This window comes from Penicillium verhagenii, assembly GCF_028828195.1.
Source record: "Penicillium verhagenii strain IBT 33310 chromosome Unknown utg000005l_segment0_segment0, whole genome shotgun sequence".
Taxonomy (NCBI): domain Eukaryota; kingdom Fungi; phylum Ascomycota; class Eurotiomycetes; order Eurotiales; family Aspergillaceae; genus Penicillium; species Penicillium verhagenii.
The window spans coordinates 709,266-723,704 of record NW_026643169.1 but is presented as its reverse complement, the minus strand read 5'-3'; the positions used below and the strand labels follow the sequence as shown (position 1 = coordinate 723,704).

Sequence of the window (14,439 nt, the reverse complement as noted above, 5' to 3'; positions counted from 1 at the left end):
CACATATCTGCTTCATCCATCTCACACATACTTGCTTCATCCATCTCACGTACTTGCTTCATCCATCCGAGTCTCATACATAATTGGTCTGTCTATCTATGGTGTCTTTCTTCTACTACCTTTTTGGGTTTGAACTTGTATACTTCTATTTTCTTTTTTCCTTTTCTCTTTTCCCTTTCTCCCATCAATACTAACCTCTCTTCAAGAACTTCGAATACTCATCACCGTTTACACCTTGGTCCTCTTGACTAGCGGCCTAGCACTCATGCTGCCTTGATCAACAAATTTTCACCAACTTATCTCAGCGACTTCCCAGCACCTCCAGTGAACGGTATGTCTAGAAATCCCGTTTCTGACATTTCCTTTCTAACACTTACCACTCTATATTAGGTTCTCCTTCTGAGTCCTGGGTGCTCTCTCCAGTTCTTTGCTATCGATATCTTTCAAGATGACTCCTGACTTGAACACCATGCAAAACCAACAAGAACAACAAGAACAAACTCGTCATCATCATCCAGCTCTTCGACTGCTTCTTCAGTTTCATCTTCAATCTTATCATCAGCTTTGTGAAGTTCACCCTGGTCGTGAGCTTATTCAACTTTATCTTGAATTTCTTCTTCCTCTTCATCTTCATCTTTATCACTATCTTCATCAACAACATCAACATCAACCTCATCATCAACGTGATCTTCATCTTCAATTTCAATTTCATCTTCAACTTCTTTTTCAACATCATCAACAACTTCTTCAACGCGCACACGATGAAGCATCGATTTTATGATATTTGCTTATGGTTCCTCTCCTGATGGTTACACTGCTGTTTTTCATGGGTGCTTGACTACTTTCGGGGGGTTTTGGGTTTTCGATTTTGTTATGGCTCTTAGGTTCCTTGGGTTTCTTGTTCTTCTATTTCTTGTTATCTTTAGTATGCGGCTCACATGGCTCTTATCAATCTTTTCGCTTACCCCTTGATCTCTTCTGGTCATCCGGATGACCTCTTCTGGTGTTACCCTCCCCAGTTCTCTGGAGATAGGGGGTTCTCTGGATCTGGTTGTCAATGGCACATTTGCCCCTCTAAATATGAGTGCCGGACTTCCTCTAGGAGTATGGTTCTCAGGTCGAAGTTGGGAAACACCTCACACCTTGTTGTGTTTGGTGGCCATTTGTTGGTGTGAAGGGTCTTGGGTATATATGATTCTGGCGGCTCAATTCATCAGTTCATAGATAATTGTGCTTTTTGTTGCTTCTTAATTTTGTTAAGAAGTCCTGCTTAGCTTGTTTCTTTGATCATTTGATTAGTTTCTTCTGGTCATCCGGATGACTTCTCCTGGTGTTACCCTCCCCAGTTCTCTGGAGATAGGGGGTTCTCTGGATTTGGTTGTCAATGGCATATTTTCCCCTCTAGGCATGGGAGCCGGACCTCCTCCGGGAGTATGGTTTCCAGGTCTAAGTTGGGCATTTTTTCCCTCTGTCAACTCGGGATCGAAGGTGACTTTTAGGGAGTTTTTGACCATGCGGATAATCCGACCTCGATTGGAGGATCTTGGAAAGTTCCCACATGAAGAGACTTCAGAGGCTGTAGCCAATGATATCATCCAGGCTGATGCCACCTTCATGGCATGGCTTTCTGAAGTCGGAAACAAGAACCGCCCAGACAAGGGTTTGCTGGGGATTTTCGCGTTGGTGAAACAGGGTATGCTAATGGTGACAGCGCGCGATTCGGTCGAGCCGCCCTTTGAATCGGCCCGACTGCGCCCTCGATCTTCTGCGCCTGTGGAACAACCTCATTTGCCGGCGGAAGGTAGCTCTATGGACGTAGAGCGTGCGACAAGTACTTCGGAAAATGTGGTCACGAGGGTTACGCCCGCAGAAGAGAATTTGTGGGCGCCATTCCCCAAAACCGCTGCTGAAGAGGAGATAAACTACTTTCTGCTCAACCTCCTGAATGCCTACACGCTGAGTCTCAATGCTGGTGTCCGCTGCGAATGGATTGCTCACCAAAACCCATTCCTAACTGTCTCATTTGGTCAAGTGGAGCTGACCGCATATGTCGATGGTTATTTGAGGCATATTGGTGGGCATGAGTGCCGGACCTCCTTTAGGAGTATGGTTTTCAGGTCAAAGTTGGGAAACACCTCACAACTTGTTGTGCTTGGTGGCCATTTGTTGGTGTGAAGATCATTTCTGATGTGAAGAATCTTGAGTATATGCCGTTCAGATTCTACTCGATGAAACAGAGTTGCGTTTACTGGCATGAGTCGCATAACATAGTCAGACTTGGCAGTCTTATCAAAACATTTCTGAAGCTCCTTTTCAATTTGACAAATTGCTTCAACACAACTGCTGAAAAGCCATTCTTCCATCTTGTATCATTCAAATGTAGTTGTGTTTAGTATTTAGTAGTGTTCTTGGTCTTCGGATCCGGTCTCCGGGTCCGTCCTCGGATCCGACGCATGACATGATTTCATGAAGTATAAAGGCCGAACAAATGCATGATCATTGCATTCAGAAGCGCCTTTTTACTTTTCCAGTAACTCCAAGGTTCTATCCAGTTGTCTCCATTTTTGGAACAATCTCCGCCCAAGATGAAAGTTCTTGTTATTGGCGCAAGTGGTCGTACAGGCAAGCTGGTTCTCGACGAACTCCGAACCCGAGGTACAATTTCACCATCCAGACTCCAGAGCAGGACCAAATCCCAGAAATACGCTAACTAATTGTGGTAGGGCATCAGACCAGTGCACTGGTTCGTGATCCAGGAATACTGGAAGGGCATAATGTTGACATCGTCAAAGGTATGAAAACCAGCTTGCCTACTAGGTACCGCCGATTGATTGACCGAGCGACTCATTCTATACTAGGTACACCAAGTAACATGTCCGACATGAGAAAAGCCTTCAAGAAAAACAACCCAGAGGTCGTTATTGTAACTCTGAGCGCACCCCGAGCCAGCGACAGTCCCTTTGCCGCACCGATCTCCCCTCCACGCTTGATGGCCGATTGCAACGCCAATGTAGTGAGAGCCATGAAGGAATTTGGCGTCTCCAAATTGGTAATTCTTCAGGCATTCGGGGTTGGCGCATCGTGGTCGAGCATGCCCTGGGTATTGCAATTGCTGATGGGCAAGTCCAACATGAGATACCAGTACGAGGACCACAACCATACCGACCGTGAAGTCCGTGCGAGCGGGGTGACTTTTGTTCTCGTACGACCATCCCGACTGGTGGAAAGCGATGTGTTACAAGTGCGTGAATGGCCGGAGGATGGTAAAGGTGTCTCACTGATGGCAAGTGCCAGTCGAAAGAGCGTTGCTCATTTCTTGGTGAACGCGGCGACCGAGTCCAAGTGGGATAACACGGCGCCCGTCATCACGAATTAGATGTGTAGACCGGGAAAGAGTTCTCATCGGCATGAATTCTCAATTTGTATGTAGCCTAAGAAATCAATTTGTTTTAGCCACTCAATTCCAAACACGCAAAAATCACGAGATCAACTCTCGAGTCACGACTCACATCCAAGAATCCAAGATTCCAAGTTGATCCAACCTGGGGCGGGAAGTCGGGAGTCGGGACGGGATGCTTGGCGCTGCTTATACTCTTTGACCCTTTGGCCTTGTCAGCTTTGCTTCAATCCCTCAATGTCTGTCATCTCCAGCAATGAGCTCTGAATCTCGCAAAAGACCCCGGCCCGTTGTATCGTGTCTGCGATGCCGAGAGAAGAAGCTGAAGTGCGACCGCGTCGCGCCATGTCAGAATTGTGTAAAAGGGGGGTTTGGCGCCCAATGCACATATCACCAACAACAACAACCACATGCCGATCCTGCCGACCATCAGTACTCACACCTACAAGGGCCAGGCCCACAACCGAAACGAACCCAAATACCCGAAGCGGATGAATCAGACCCACCAACAGGTCTAACACAGCCAGTGACGGGCCTGAGTGTCGGCATCATCGAAGATCTGCAGCAGCGGGTACTGAAGCTAGAGTCCCTCCACGCGGTTAGACCCCAGTCACCCCACGCTAGGACTTTTGATCCGATTAGAGATGCATTGGTCCAGAACTCTTGGTATGACAGAACCCTCCAACCTTGAGATCCCTTCCACTGATATGACGGAGTAGGCCCCGACCTGACATTTCCCGAACAAGCTCACCACACCTGGGCACTTTGGTGGTCAAAGGATCTCGATCGAGGTATCATGGTCAAAATGATAGAATCACTCTTCTCAATCAGGTTTGTATATGGCTACAATACAAAACCATACATGAACTGACATCTTCCAGTTTCCCGAGGCTAAGGTCTTCATCAACCAATCCTTGAACAACCCTAGTCTCGTAGGGCTAGCCAAGGAGGTTCAATTCCTGCAAAACAAGTCCCAGACAACAAGTGACTCTCCAGCGTCATTATCGGGTTTGGAAAATTTCCCCGAGCTGCAAAATCTTACCGGTTCATTACCGGGGAAAGTTGTTTGTGACCAACTTCTTTTCGTTTATACCAAGAACCTAGAGAAGACACTTCGAGTTCTGCATACTCCCTCTTTCCTGGCGCACTACAACACTTTTTGGGCCACCTCAGATCATGACATGTCCTTCCTTTCAATGTTTATTCCCCTCCTTACCGCAGTGTTATCGATCTCAGTCATCTTCGATCCCACACCCCCTTCATCGGAGTATTACTCCTCTTGGAACTACCTGAAGCAACATGCAGTGGGCACAATTCAGTCTTGGCTGCGAAAACTCCCACGAAAGCCACGGACTGAGCTTGCAACGTTACAGGTTGAGACCCTTCTCTTTATGGCCTGCCAACTACGGCAGGTCTCCGCCGAACAACTATGGAAAGAAAGTGGCTCGCTCGTACGCTCTGCTATGGTTATGGGGCTCCATGTCAACACATCACAATCAAAGACTCCTTCTCCTTATCAAGCAGAATGTCGGCGTCGGTTATGGGTGACAATCGTGGAGCTGGATTTACAGACATCCATTGCTGCAGGAATGCCTGTTATGACACCAGCTCTGGATTTCTCCCCTCTTATACCCTCAAACCTGAACGATACAGACTTTGATGAATCAACCACTGAACTTCCGACACCAAGATCCATGGAGGTGGAGACAGACACACTGGCACAAATCATTCTGGCCCAGTCCCTTGCGCGGCGTATACAAACCATGAACTTGGTCCAGCATACCAAGCCTCGCGAAAACATCGAAGAACGCATCAAACAAGGCCAAGTGATTGAAGAATATCTGCAGAAAATTCCGATACCTCTAAAATTGAGCTACGATGGTGAAAATTCCGACCCCGCCTTCCGTCTGGGACGCGTTCTTCTAGATGTTTACATCCGCCGTCCACTTCTTTCACTCTACAGACCTGTCCTCGCCAACCACACCCACGATGGTCCACCTCTCTTAGAGATACAACGCGCGTCTCTTGAGTCATCCATCATCGTTCTTTCATATCAAGACCTTTTTGATCCAATTATCGCGGATCTTGATCTGCCAAATTCTAATACATACTGGAACATCTTCCAAACCTTCTGCCAAAACGATATCCTTTGGGCGGCTCTGAGTGTTTGTGAACACTTGAAGTTCATTAATCAACAAACATCTGTCCAATCCCCCTCCAATAACTTTGCTGTTGATAGCAACAACAACAACAACAACAACACCATCAAAAACCATAACAATCCCACCAAGCCCCACCCTCCCAACAACAACCACACCACACACTCTCTGACCAGCAGCAAAGCTAGCTTGACGCGTTTGATTGAAAACACAATCGACAGCTTAACTCGCCGAATCGGCGAGAAGGGAACCAACGTGAAGGACGTTCTTCTTTTGTCTGTTGTCCTCCAATCTGTCCGCGCCCGTGGCCCATCAGAGCAAAAAGAACGCCATATGTCTCAGGGAGCAAAGAAAGCTTTATCTGCGTGTCGACAAAACTTGTTGACTGCAGCCAACGAAAACAACTTCCCTTTTCAGCTCAATGGCTCAGCCCCGCCATCAAACTACGAGGTATGTTCACTGACTGCGCCATATATCTACCCCCGCATGCTGACTTTGATTAGTCTACGGATTCAATCTTACCCCCTGGCGTTTCTGGTCAATTGGGCCAATCCTCCCCTTCCATGGCTGATCTTCAGCAACAATCTGCTGCACTCGCTGCTGAATTCGATTCCTTCCAAACCGATCTTTTCAACTTTGATGATGAATCGTTCATGTGGAATATCTGATCGGCAACTGATTTCCCTCCAAATGCCATTTGACACGAAGATGGATGAAAAGAACGTCAACCCACTCCAAAAAACACACACACACACACACACACACACACACACACACACAAGAAAACGATACTATTTACCATGAAGGGAGCTTCAATATTTTGATGATATCTGGTTAATGGCAAAGAACGACATACAGCGTGGGGGCACAATCTGCAGGGCCATTGACTCAGCGATGAAGAAGCATCGAGTACCTGATACAAATTTGCCAGCCGCGCTGAGCATCGGTGATGGACAAGAATATCCTGGAGGGCATGTTTGTTTTGCGATTGAGAATGTTTACAACGAATTGAATCGAATCGACATGCAGCGTGGAGGCACAATCTGCAGAAACAAGGCACACAGAGATGAGGAAGCATCTTTCAAGAGGTGGAGTACAACGGATGATGATATTCAAAAGGGTTGAATCACTTAAATTTGTGTCTCTAATCTACCATTTTCACTATTTTGTTGAAACCAAGCCATCAGGATCCATTTGACTGAAAACAGTCATCCAAATGCTCTATTTATCTACATATGCGCCGTCGAGTCTTATTTCGAGTAGTACTGCGTCATATCATGGCGGAGCATGTCCAATCCCTATTTCCGATGTGAGCAAACGATTCGAAATAGAAACATTGAGAAAGCAGAATGAACTCACCAAAACGATACTCTTCCCAATTTCTTCATCAGTCTCTCCCTTGACGCAAAGCTGGAAGAACTCATCGTTCTCACGAGCCTTGGTCGGATCCTGGTCGTACAGCCGCTTGAAATTCTCACGAGACATCGGGTCGATAATGTCAGCCCAGATGCGTTTGCGGATCTCACTGTATTTATCAAGAATAGTCTCATCCGCCAGACCCCTGTGAATGCCCATAAACGAATCAAATAGACTGCCAACATCGGCAATGCCGCCTGTGAGACCTAGTCCGCCACTGCAAGCTCAGTTAGTATAGAGTGATAGTGATTCACCATCTTGGGGTGGTTCGGTAGTAGATTGCTCACAATGGGTTACAGAGATGCGCAGCATCAGCCGCAAGGAGGATTCTTCCGACTCGGAAACTCGGCGCGCATCGTTGTTGCAGCTTGTAGGGGCTGATGTTGGTAATTTTGTATTGGTCGGGCTTGGGATTCCCCGGTAAGAGTGTCTCGTAGCGCTCGGGCTGTCGGGCAATGTATTCCTCCCTGCTTAGACCGGGCGTATCGCCGTATGTGACGCGCCAGAGACCGTCGTTGGTCACACGGGCTGCCATGTACCAATGGTCAGGATGGACGACGAAATTGCTGTCCCAATAGCCGAATTTTTCGAAGTCATAGTAGACCTGGATGTTCAGTTGTGGTTAGTGAATGGATTCTGGTCGATTCAGGCAAGTAAAACAATCTTACGTTTGTTGCTATGATCTGCGCATTCAGAGTCTCTCCTGGGTACTCAGGCCCAAATAATTCTCGGCGCACAGTACTACTGGCTCCATCACATCCGATAACATAGTCCGCCTCAGACCGCTGAGGACCAGTGGGCGTTTCGGATTCAACCCAAGCGCGTCCCTCGTCTTGACCAATGCGCACTACACGGTGAGACCATTTGACCTGGGCTGTTGGCTGTCGTTGAATATGCTCGAAGAGCAACTCTCCCAACTGATCAAGTGGAAGAACGACCATCTTGGTTGGGTAGTCATCGGGAAGTACGGCATGGCTCATGCCAGCGATAAAAGTGCCATCGAATTGCCGCCATGCGAATCCAGCTGGTTGGAATCCCCGTGCCTTGATGTCTTCCAGAACTCCAGCTCTCCCAAGCTCATATACAGCCGGGCTTGCATAGTGAGCTGCTCGTGGCTGGTCATCAATCTGCGAGCCAGCGTCGAGCAACTCAACCTCAATGCCTTGTTTTGCGAGCAAGAGGCCAAGAATAAGACCTGATGGTCCAGCTCCGACTATAATCACCTAGGTATGAATTAGCTACGATTGCATGTGCTCGGGAACTGCAACCAACAATACCTTTTGGATAGCCATCACTTTAAATTTTTGCGGAAATGGAAAGGGTTTAGAAATGTTTTTTTCTGGGATGAACGCAGCTCTTATTCAAGGACTTCAGCCGGGTCAAATAAGACCCCTCTCCCTAAACCCCGCCGTGGGGCCATTTCTTGGAACATTGTCATGTCGTCCCGTTGAAATGAGGATGAGCTGCCACTATAACTCTAAGTGGCCCGGTAAGTTTGCGGGGGGAAGACGGAGTGGGGGTCTATGCAGGGGGAATCCCGAGATTCCCTTGGATCCCCAACGAGGACCCTTAGTGTCATTTCAACAATATGTATCATCATCACCAAAGGAATTGCTGTTGAAAATTCGCTGGAGGTGCGCCGTCCCAAGAGCTGTTATTCATAACCGGGGGTGTGTCCTCGCCACGGTCAGGCTCACTGTCTTCGAATGGTTCTTCACTTTGGTGTAGTCCCCAGTGAGGGATGCTAGAAGATCGAGGGTATTCCTCCCGATGGCCCCTGAGCCCAGACGGGACCGAAGATTGTCGGTGTTGTCTGCCAGAGATAGTTCTGGGGCTATGAGTCATTCTGTGCTCTGTGTGATCGAGTTCTCTCCTTGTGGCCCCATAGTGTTTTGTATCACTAGAAGAAGGAGCACCTTCACTAGGACTTCGATTCTCGGTAGCATCGCTTTTCAAGCCTGTACATGCCTGTTGCCATTTCCGAATGTTCATTGCTGTGTCCAGGGGATATTTAGCCCAGTGATCGATGCCTTTCTTCTGTATTCTCGCCAAAGGTGTGTATGATGTTGTAGCATTTCTTCCGGGGCTAACATCGTCGGGGAAAACTGTCTTGAGCTGGCTATCTGAAACATCAGACAGCAGTTTGAAAAGCGCGCTCTCGGTAATTTGGAGGCGATGCTCTAATATCTCGACATAACCTTTTGCGGGACCTCTTATCCCCAAATTAGCATGTATCTTTTTGTAGCTTTCAATAGTCACTGTTACCGTTTCAAATGCTCGGGCCAATTACATGGCCTGTTATATTCAAGGCACTGCCCACATACCGGTCTATTCTCTGATGTTAGCTCACAGCCTTGGAATCTCAGTTCCTTCTTACTTTTCGCCACTACACTAGATTGAGTTAGCTCTCTGTCGACTGTTGTGGGGGTTCTTGAAAGGCATACCTTCTGTTTCTTTGACCGACACGCTGCGCAAGCTGTAGTCGCCCTTGAGGGTCCTTTCTGAGTCTTTGGCATTTTACTTGTTGGTGTTCTGGTGAAGAGTTGTGGGATGATGGTTGGGGGCGGGGAATTCTATCGCCTGAAAGTTCTGCCGAGCGGCAATCGTCACAGTAAAGAGTCCAAGGTATAACTATAGACCGTCATATAAGACTTTGAACTATTCTATTTATTTAAAACAACTTTCTTCCCCAAATTAAATCTCAACTCTCTTTTAATTGTGACTTAAAAATATATTTCTACCGATATCTTCTCATTTCTCTCATAATGGCTGCCTCTTACCAAATCGCATCCATTCCCGGTGACGGCATCGGCCCCGAGGTCGTCAGTGCCACAATTCAAGTTGTTGAGAAACTGGCCAAAGCACTTGGAACTTTTCAGATCAACTTCACTCATATTCCATGGGGTACCAACTACTACAAGGAGCATGGCCGATACCTTTCCGAGCATGCCTTGAGTACCTTGAAGCAATATGATGCCGGTCTATTTGGTGCCGTGGGAGATCCAGGTATGGAATAGAAGAAAAACAACACCTCCACACGCGGAGAATATTAATTTCCAACTTATTCTAGATGTTCCGGATCACATTTCCCTTTGGGGCCTGTTACTTGCTATTCGAGGCCCTCTGCAGCTCTATGCCAATGTGCGACCAGTACGAACATTCCCAGGAACTAAATGTCCGCTCAGCACCGCAACGGGAGGTATCGACTGGATGTTGGTGCGAGAGAACTCAGAAGGTGAATACTCAGGTCAGGGAGGACGTTCACACGTCGGACAACCGTGGGAAGCTGCTACGGAGGTAGCGATATTCACCCGGGTCGGAATCGAGCGTATCATTCGTTTTGCCTTTGAAACCGCGCAGTCGCGTCCCCGAAAGCATCTGACGGTCGTTACAAAAAGCAACTCTATGCGCAACGGCATGGTGCTTTGGGATGAAATTGCGGCATCTGTTGCGAAGGACTTCCCCGATGTGACTTGGGATAAAATGCTCGTTGATGCCATGACGGTGCGAATGGTTTGGAAGCCGGAGTCTATTGATACAATCGTCGGCACGAATCTGCACATGGATATTCTCTCGGACTTGGCTGCTGCTCTGGCCGGGTCCATTGGAATTGCCCCATCTAGTAATCTGGATCCAACTCGCAAAAATCCGTCTTTGTTTGAGCCAGTTCATGGGAGTGCCTTTGATATAATTGGAAAGGGAATTGCCAATCCTGTTGGGACATTCTGGTCAGCTGCAGAAATGCTCACATGGCTGGGGGAGAAGGATGCCTCCGCTAAATTGATGCAATGTGTTGAGAATGTATGCGCTGCAGGTATCCTGACCCCTGATCTAGGTGGGACGTCGAGTACCCAGGATGTGGTTGATGCTGTTTGTGCTGAGATTGAGAAGTTGGAGACTTGAGTCGCAATCTAAGAGATTCGCCATTGCTTGATTGAAGGCGAGGTTTCCCGGTGATTCTCCAGATGTCAAGGCCAGAACAAGATTGGTCTGACATTACATCAATGAAATCAGATTCTGAGAATGGAAAAAACCGATTAGAAAGTACATAAGCCATTGCTTCAATTCCTCCTTTGCTAATCGGGTACTTGCACAAAGTCCCGTCACATGATTCCCTCAGTTGGTAGACTGTGGTAGCTGAAAAGTAAGATGTCTAGATATAACACCTTTCTCAAGTAGTGACAACTTATAAGTACTGAGTACGTTGTATGTACAAAGCTTGAATATCCTCGGGGCTACTAGGTAGCTACCTACCTAGGGACACTCATAATAAAGTAAGGACAATTCAGTAAAGAAGTGAAGCGGGGGGCGATAGTAAAGGTGTAATCGAATTTTCAAATGTTGTCTGCTGAATTGCTAGTGTAAGCTCGGGGTGATGTTGATGTCAAGAGTCAAGACTGTGACTCGTGAGTCGTGACTCGTGAGTAAATGTTGCTTAGTAATCCCTTCTCCAACGACCCCATTTTCTCCCATGACGCAAAACTCTATATACGCTAATCATTCAGATATCTTTGATATCGCGATGTTCAGCTCGGGATGGAGCCTCCTGAATATGCACCCGGTACTTCGGAGATTGGCTCCCTGACGGCCCACTCGAATGAAGACAGCCAATTTGTCGGCAGTTCTAGCGGCGTTTACTTCATCAACACTGTCAAACGAGCATTTTCAAATGGACATGACGAATCAGAGTCCAAAGAAGCTGGGTTTCCCACTGCAGAAGACACCCTGGTCGGCGTGGATGATTCACCACGGCATAAACGTCGGCGCACAAAGCCCGCGGATGAACCAGCCTCGTTTGGAGGCGAACCTTCTACATCATGGAAATATGATCAAGGTCTCGCCTCTTCCTTAGGCTCTGCACCACCTCCAGACCAGGCAAAGGAGTTCATGATGTCGTACTTCAAAGTGTGGCATCCTCTGTTTCCATTTCTCCATGGTCCTACCTTCCTGCAGGCCATGGAGAAGTTATATTCTGACAATCCCTCACCAGAACACCCAGTTGATGACTCCACTTCGCATCATAGAACGACCTGCTGGACAGTAATTCTGCAAAGTGTATTCAATCTAGGAAGTCTCTTGCATCCTGACCTTCAGCTTCCGGCTGGATCCAAGATTCAGTCGCCCAGCAGCATGACACCTCTACTCTCGACGTTGGCATCGCGACATGACATCGTCTCTTTACAAGCATTGCTTGCCATCCAAGTCTATCTCGTCGCGACTATGTCTCTGCGACTTGCTTCCACATTCGGAGGTTGTGTCCTGCGCTCGATGCTCCATGCAGGGCTGCACCGCTGTCCATTTCGGTACAGCCAGCTCTCCTCGCATGACCGACAGCTGAGGAAGCGCATTTTCTGGTGTGCGTATGCAATCGATCGGTATCTCAGCCAGGCGCTTGGCTTGCCACTTGGAATCCAAGACTCCGATGTCGATGTGTGTTTGCCGGCAGCTCCTGAAATGCATTCTCCGCGTCTGATCAGGAACCTGAGTATGTATTCTGCGAATGCAGATCGTCGTGCAGCGGATTCTGCTCGATCACCTCTTTTTATGGAGAGCCCTGCACAAAGTTCGTTGCCAGATTATCGGAAGAAAGAGAGCGTCATAGCTAGCTATGTTGATTCTGGCACTCTCACCGGCCGTGCACTTGAATTGTTTCATAAATCTATCTTGGTCCGATCTGTACATCGCAGCTCTGTGCTGTTCTTGGTCACTGATGTTCATAAGTGGTGGAATAGCTTGCCACTCGAGTTACAAGGAAAGGGACCAGCCCATTCAAAGGAAGTGGAGGCAGCAGAGGGCACTGATGGGCCCTTTGACTTTGGTCCCTTTTTCACCGTGCTATATCAGCACCTGATCTTGATTATTCACCGACCGTCTCTATCCTTGGATCCATCCACTGCAGAGTTCTGCTCCGGCTTACAGACATGCATTGGGGCCGCGCGTGGAATTCTAGCTGCGCTGAAAATCCAATTGGATAGTCGACAAGCTCTATTCTGGCCTGGCTTCTTATCTGCCGCCTGGATGTCGGGTCTGGTCCTCGCGTTTGCTTGCCAGCTGAAGCAGTATGTTCTTAAGAAAGGTCTTCAGTGAGTCACAATAACTGCTCTTGGTCCAAGTGCAAATACTAACAATTCCTCTTAGTGAAATCGATTGTTGTTTGGAGTTTCTTCGTCGCATGTCTAGTCAGTGGGAAACTGCTAGACAGTGCCACCGTGCTTTGTCTCTGCTTTCTACGAAGATCAAGCAGATGGGTGAGACTCAGCAAAATGCAGCCAACCCTCATGCGTATGCTATGAGAACGCCTGACAGAAATGCAAGCTCTATTAATTCCATTGATAATCGAGAATTGCAAGGGCTTCAACGAGAGGAAATAATCAATTCCACTGGAGGTCAGGATACGACGGCTGGACATGCAATCCTGAGTCCCGAGCCACGACCCGAAATCAATCCAATGCCTTCCAGATATAATCAACTGGGAGATGACCCTGTCCTGACCGGGGATTTGGGCTTCCAGAGTGAAAATGCTGGATACTTGGCTGGGGGATCCAGCTTTGACTTGAACATGGTTGACTTACTAGACGGAGCGGATTTCGAGTCCCTATTTGATCTAATCGGTCAACAATATCCTAGTTTTTAAAACATTTGAATGCATCTTAATGTAGATTATTCGATTATTCCAAATGGAATGGGTATCACTACATACTGAAGTTTTGAACCCCAAACCATACTTTAGGTAACGCCGGTTTGGTATTGGGAGCAGTTTGGGTCTGTAAAGTCCATTTGGTGCTGCACGCCGTGCCCAAAACTGGTAGGAAGTTTGGATACTTCGAGGGCGTAGCTACGGGCATCGTTCCGCTGATCCCCTACAAGCGAAATTAGATGTGCATGTTAAGCTAGAGTGCCGACGGATGTAACGCGCAAACACTTGAATTGACTAGCGAAGCATTGAAGCAAAGTGGGCTCATGGCCATCTCATTTGTATCAAAGCTCGTACCCTCGAACCCAGGCACAGCATGTAGAGACAGCATAACAGACCCATCCGCGAGGAAGGCATACTCTATGTTACATGCGTAGGGGGAAAGAAGATACGAAACGAACAGATAGAACATAAAAGCAGATTGGGGGATAAGAAGAGAAAAACGTCACAACTCCCTCCCAAAAACAAAGGAAAGGAAAAGAATCCAACGTAAAAGAATCCAACATCCAGCGCCTAGGATAACTTTTACCGACCCCCCAAGACAGTAACTGATGCCTCTGTACGTGCTTATCATCCCAGATATCCAGGTAAGGATCGGAAGTGTGTACTAGGTAAATAAAGAAAGCGAATGAAAGAGAGAACCGACATCATGCCGCATTCATAGACACCAGTAGGTGCGCTGCCTAGCACAAAAAAAAATGATAAAACTTTTCAAACCGGGATATCAGGGTCGAAAGACAGGGGGAAAGAGCCAGAAAGGGATGTTAAAAGTA

At 47.6% G+C, this 14,439-nt stretch overlaps 8 protein-coding genes across 8 annotated transcripts; 5 read left to right on the top strand and 3 right to left on the bottom strand.

Annotated features, from left to right (window-relative positions):
- Positions 1-443: 443 nt before the first annotated feature.
- Positions 444-770, bottom strand: N7466_003845 (uncharacterized protein; the record flags this gene model as incomplete). Its single annotated transcript, XM_057163242.1, has 2 exons — positions 444-578; positions 660-770. 2 exons carry the CDS (start codon positions 768-770, stop codon positions 444-446), a joined length of 246 nt encoding a protein of 81 aa, XP_057021923.1.
- A 547-nt stretch (positions 771-1,317) lies between these two features.
- Positions 1,318-2,175, top strand: N7466_003844 (uncharacterized protein; the record flags this gene model as incomplete). The annotated part of the gene is made up of 1 exon (XM_057163241.1): positions 1,318-2,175. The coding sequence occupies one exon, from the start codon at positions 1,318-1,320 to the stop codon at positions 2,173-2,175; it is 858 nt and encodes a 285-aa protein (XP_057021922.1).
- A 410-nt stretch (positions 2,176-2,585) lies between these two features.
- On the top strand, positions 2,586-3,376 carry N7466_003843 (TrkA-N domain dehydrogenase; the record flags this gene model as incomplete). The annotated part of the gene is made up of 3 exons (XM_057163240.1): positions 2,586-2,655; positions 2,724-2,792; positions 2,859-3,376. 3 exons carry the CDS (start codon positions 2,586-2,588, stop codon positions 3,374-3,376), a joined length of 657 nt encoding a protein of 218 aa, XP_057021921.1.
- A 277-nt stretch (positions 3,377-3,653) lies between these two features.
- On the top strand, positions 3,654-6,224 carry N7466_003842 (Zn(II)2Cys6 transcription factor; the record flags this gene model as incomplete). The annotated part of the gene is made up of 4 exons (XM_057163239.1): positions 3,654-4,063; positions 4,117-4,228; positions 4,279-6,006; positions 6,060-6,224. The coding sequence occupies 4 exons, from the start codon at positions 3,654-3,656 to the stop codon at positions 6,222-6,224; spliced, it is 2,415 nt and encodes an 804-aa protein (XP_057021920.1).
- Positions 6,225-6,806: 582 nt separating this feature from the next.
- N7466_003841 (FAD-dependent oxidoreductase) lies at positions 6,807-8,264 on the bottom strand (the record flags this gene model as incomplete). The annotated part of the gene is made up of 5 exons (XM_057163238.1): positions 6,807-6,854; positions 6,916-7,196; positions 7,270-7,576; positions 7,641-8,195; positions 8,250-8,264. 5 exons carry the CDS (start codon positions 8,262-8,264, stop codon positions 6,807-6,809), a joined length of 1,206 nt encoding a protein of 401 aa, XP_057021919.1.
- Positions 8,265-8,571: 307 nt separating this feature from the next.
- Positions 8,572-9,488, bottom strand: N7466_003840 (uncharacterized protein; the record flags this gene model as incomplete). Its single annotated transcript, XM_057163237.1, has 2 exons — positions 8,572-9,159; positions 9,417-9,488. The coding sequence occupies 2 exons, from the start codon at positions 9,486-9,488 to the stop codon at positions 8,572-8,574; spliced, it is 660 nt and encodes a 219-aa protein (XP_057021918.1).
- A 249-nt stretch (positions 9,489-9,737) lies between these two features.
- Positions 9,738-10,875, top strand: N7466_003839 (isocitrate/isopropylmalate dehydrogenase family protein; the record flags this gene model as incomplete). Its single annotated transcript, XM_057163236.1, has 2 exons — positions 9,738-9,978; positions 10,043-10,875. The coding sequence occupies 2 exons, from the start codon at positions 9,738-9,740 to the stop codon at positions 10,873-10,875; spliced, it is 1,074 nt and encodes a 357-aa protein (XP_057021917.1).
- Positions 10,876-11,508: 633 nt separating this feature from the next.
- N7466_003838 (transcription factor domain-containing protein) lies at positions 11,509-13,606 on the top strand (the record flags this gene model as incomplete). Its single annotated transcript, XM_057163235.1, has 2 exons — positions 11,509-13,055; positions 13,111-13,606. The coding sequence occupies 2 exons, from the start codon at positions 11,509-11,511 to the stop codon at positions 13,604-13,606; spliced, it is 2,043 nt and encodes a 680-aa protein (XP_057021916.1).
- Positions 13,607-14,439: the final 833 nt, after the last annotated feature.